This window comes from Babylonia areolata, chromosome 17 (genome assembly GCF_041734735.1).
Source record: "Babylonia areolata isolate BAREFJ2019XMU chromosome 17, ASM4173473v1, whole genome shotgun sequence".
Lineage (NCBI taxonomy): Eukaryota > Metazoa > Mollusca > Gastropoda > Neogastropoda > Buccinidae > Babylonia > Babylonia areolata.
Genome location: NC_134892.1, coordinates 6,701,954 through 6,706,362, shown reverse-complemented (window position 1 = coordinate 6,706,362; position 4,409 = coordinate 6,701,954). Strand labels below are relative to the sequence as shown.

At 52.7% G+C, this 4,409-nt stretch overlaps 1 protein-coding gene across 1 annotated transcript in view; it reads left to right on the top strand.

Annotated features, from left to right (window-relative positions):
* The first annotated feature begins 755 nt into the window (after nucleotides 1-755).
* LOC143291460 (cell adhesion molecule DSCAM-like) overlaps nucleotides 756-4,409 on the top strand; it is a 175,389-nt gene continuing 171,735 nt past the window's right edge. Inside the window, 1 exon segment of the mRNA XM_076601325.1 lies at nucleotides 756-1,045. Coding sequence (XP_076457440.1) covers nucleotides 967-1,045 — 79 coding nt within the window. The 5' untranslated portion in view covers nucleotides 756-966.

The following is a 4,409-nucleotide window of genomic DNA, read 5'->3' as shown; positions in this document are numbered from 1 at the left end:
CCACCACCAGCCAGCAGCTAGCTAAAGCAAGAACACCACCACCACCACCACCACCACCATCATCATCATCAGCATCAGCAGTAGCAGAAGCAGAAGCAGAAGCAGAAGCCTTCACCACGGCGGCACTGCGCGAAGCGGCGACGCTGGCAGGGAACTCCCACCCCCACCTCCATCCCCACCCCCACCCCCACCCCGACCCTCGCCCCTCTCATGCCGCGGACCGGTCGGGGGAGGAGGAGTAAGAGGGGGACATCGGGAGGACCACCACGACGACAACTGCCGCCACCACCCTCACCCTCACCCTCACCCCCCAACCCCTACCCCCACCACCCCCACCCCCACCACCACCATCATCACCCATCAGCCCACCCCTGTTACGTCATCGGCTCCTCCTCCGCTTCCAGCATCACCACCACCACCACCCACCTCACCCTCACCCTTACCCCCACCCTCACCCTCACCACTACTACTACCGTAACCACCACCACCACCACCACCATCCCTGGAACCTTCTTCTCCTGACAGCAGCATGTAGAGAGGGAGGAGGGGAGGAGGAGGAGGGGGAACGTAGTAGAGGGAGAAGAGGGGGGGACATCACCACCACCACCACCACCACCACCACCACCACCACGAGGACATTCACGACAACAACAACAACAACAACAACAACGACAACAACGACAACAACAACACGACCAAAGTCCAGGATTATCACTCTTCAACACAACATCAAGACGAAGACAACGAAGACGAAGAAGAAGAAGAAAAAAAACAACAAGAAGAAGAACACCCAAACGACAAACTCTACAACTACAACTACAACAACAACAACAACTACAACTACTACAACTACAACAACGGCGACAAGAAGACGGAGGAGAAGAAGAAGAAGAAGAAGGAGGAGGCCCCGTGGGACGGTTTTTACTCCGTTTCTACTTCAACTGGCCCGGGTTGGTGTGAACTATAATGGTCGCCCCGGGTTCGATTCTACTGTCCTGCACGCTGCTTGGCCTGCTTTGTGCTGCTGGGGCTTTCGGAACTTACGGTAAGTTGGCCTGGGCCCTCTCACGGGAAGGAAGGAATGTAGAGAAAGATAAAAGAAACATGCATACACACACATACACACACACACACTCACACGCACGCGCGCGCACTCTCTCTCTCTCTCTCTCTCTCTCTCTCTCTCTCTCTCTCACACGCACACACAAAACATAAAAGCAACAACTGTTGTTGTTGTTTTTTTTTTCTCCTGGCGATGGGCGAGTCAGTCATTCACTCGTACACACACACACACACGAACACGCACGCACGCACGCACGCACGCACACACACACACACACACGCGCGCATACACACACACACGCACACACATACTGTCACACACAATGTACTACCACTTACATTTGTATCTCCCTTTCCACGCTCATCCTTCCCCCTCCCCCCTCCCCACCTATGTTCCCCCCCCCTCCCTGCCTCCCCCCCCACCCCACCCCCTGACAAAACGGTTTATTCAACATACATATACTGTCACTTACATCTATAACCCCCTACCACCATTCTCCACTCCACCCCCCACCCCACCCCCAACCTAAGAAAAACGGCTTATTCAACATACCCACTCCCCCTCTACTCCAGCCTCCAAACCCCCACCCGCCCCCCACCCCAACATAAAAACCCCCTCCCCCTCCTCCTCCCTCCTCCACGCCCCCCCCCCCACCCCCACCCCCACCCCAACCTAAAAAAAAACAAACGGTTTATTCAACATACAGAAACTGTCATTACATCTATAACCCCCTACCACCATTCTCCACTCCACCCCCACCCCACCCCAACCATGACAAAACGGTTTATTCAACATACACATACTGTCATTTACATCTATAACCCCTCCCTCCCCCCCCCTACTCCCTCCTCCACGCTCCCCCCCCCCAACCCCACCCCAACCTAAAAAAACCCAAACGGTTTATTCAACATACACATACTGTCACTTACATTTATAACCCCCTTGCCCCTCTCCCCTACTCCCTCCTCCACCCCCCCCCAACCCAACCTTAAAAAACCCCCGGTTTATTCAACATACAGAAACTGTCACTTACATCTATAACCCCTCCCTCCCCTCCCCCTACTCCCTCCTCCACGCCCCCCCCCCATCCCAAACTAAAAAAAACAAACGGTTTATTCAACATACACAAACTGTCACTTACATCTATAACCCCCTACCACCGCTACCGCCTCCTCCACCCCCCACCCCACCCCCAACCTAAGAAAAACGGCTTATTCAACATACCCTCTCCCCCTCTACTCCAGCCTCCAAACCCCCACCCGCCCCCCACCCCAACATAAAAACCCCCTCCACCTCCTCCTCCCTCCTCCACGCCCTTCCCCCCACCCCAACCTAAAAAAAAACAAACGGTTTATTCAACATACACATACTGTCACTTACATTTATAACCCCCTTGCCCCCCTCCCCTACTCCCTCCTCCACCCCCTCCCCCCCAACCCAACCTTAAAAAAAAACCCCGGTTTATTCAACATACAAAACTGTCACTTACATCTATAACCCCCTACCACCATCCTCCACTCCCCCCCCCCCCACCCACCCACCCACCCACCATGACAAAACGGTTGATTCAACATACACATACTGTTACTTTCTTACATACACCCCAATAACTTCCTGCCCCGCTGACCCCAACCTCTCTCCCACACCCCTCCCCCCCCCTCTCCACCCATGAAAAAACCCAGTATATTCAACATCCATTACAATAACTTACATCTACACCTCTCTACCTCCCCCCCTGCCCCTCCCCCTCCACCCCCGTTTACCCTCTCACCCCCACCCCCCACCCCCCCTCATGAAAAAACCCAGTATATTCAACATCCATTACAATAACTTACATCTACACCTATCTACCCCCCCCCTGCCCCTCCCCCTCCCCCCGTTTACCCCCCTCACCCCCACCCCCACAACCCCTCATGAAAAAAACCAGTATATTCAACATCCATTACAATAACTTACATCTACACCTCTCTACCTACCCCCCCCCCCCCCCCGTTACCCCCTCACACTCCTCCGCACCCCTCCCATGAAAAAACCCAATATATTCAACATCCATAGAAAATAACTTACATCCATACCTCTGTATTCAAAATACTTATACACCATCACTCTTGACACTTACATCTGTAACTCCCCTTCCCCCCTACCGCCCCCCTCCCTCCCTCCTCCCACCCACCTACCTCCTCCTCTTCATAACGCCCCCCCCCCCCCTACCCCTGACAAAACGGTTTGGTCAACATGTTATATACACTGTCACTTACATATGTACCCCCCCCCTCTCCCTCCCTACCCCTGACAAAACGGTTTGGTCAACATGTTATATACACTGTCACTTACATATGTACCCCCCCCCCCTCTCTCTCCCTACCCCTCTCCCTGACAAAACGGTTTGGTCAACATGTTATATACACTGTCACTTACATATGTACCCCCCCCACCCCCCTCTCTCCCTACCCCTCTCCCTGACAAAACGGTTTGGTCAACATGTTATATACACTGTCACTTACATATGTAACCCCCCTCTCTCCACACCCCTACCCCTGACAAAACTGTTAGATCAACATAGAAGATACACTGTCACTTACATATGTACCCCCCACCTCCCTCTCTCCCTACCCCTACCCCTGACAAAACGGTTTGGTCAACATGTTATATACACTGTCACTTACAGATGTACCCCCCCCCCCTCTCTCTCTCCCTACCCCTCTCCCTGACAAAACGGTTTGGTCAACATGTTATATACACTGTCACTTACATATGTAACCCTCTTTCCACACCCCTACCCCTGACAAAACGGTTTGGTCAACATGTTATATACACTGTCACTTACATATGTACCCCCCCTCTCCACACCCCTTCCCCTGACAAAACGGTTTGGTCAACATGTTATATACACTGTCACTTACATATGTACCCCCCCCCTCTCTCTCCCCACCCCTCTCCCTGACAAAACGGTTTGGTCAACATGCTACATACACTGTCACTTACATATGTACCACCCCCCCTCTCTCCCTACCCCTCTCCCTGACAAAACGGTTTGGTCAACATGTTATATACACTGTCACTTACATATGTACCCTCCCCCTCTCTCCCTACCCCTCTCCCTGACAAAACGGTTAGATCAACATAGAAGATACACTGTCACTTACATATGTAACCCTCTTTCCACACCCCTATCCCTGACAAAACGGTTTGGTCAACATGTTATATACACTGTCACTTACATATGTAACCCCCCCCCTCTCTCCCTACCCCTATCCCTGACAAAACGGTTTGGTCAACATGTTATATACACTGTCACTTACATATGTACCCCCCCCCCTCTCCCTCCCTACCCCTCTCCCTGACA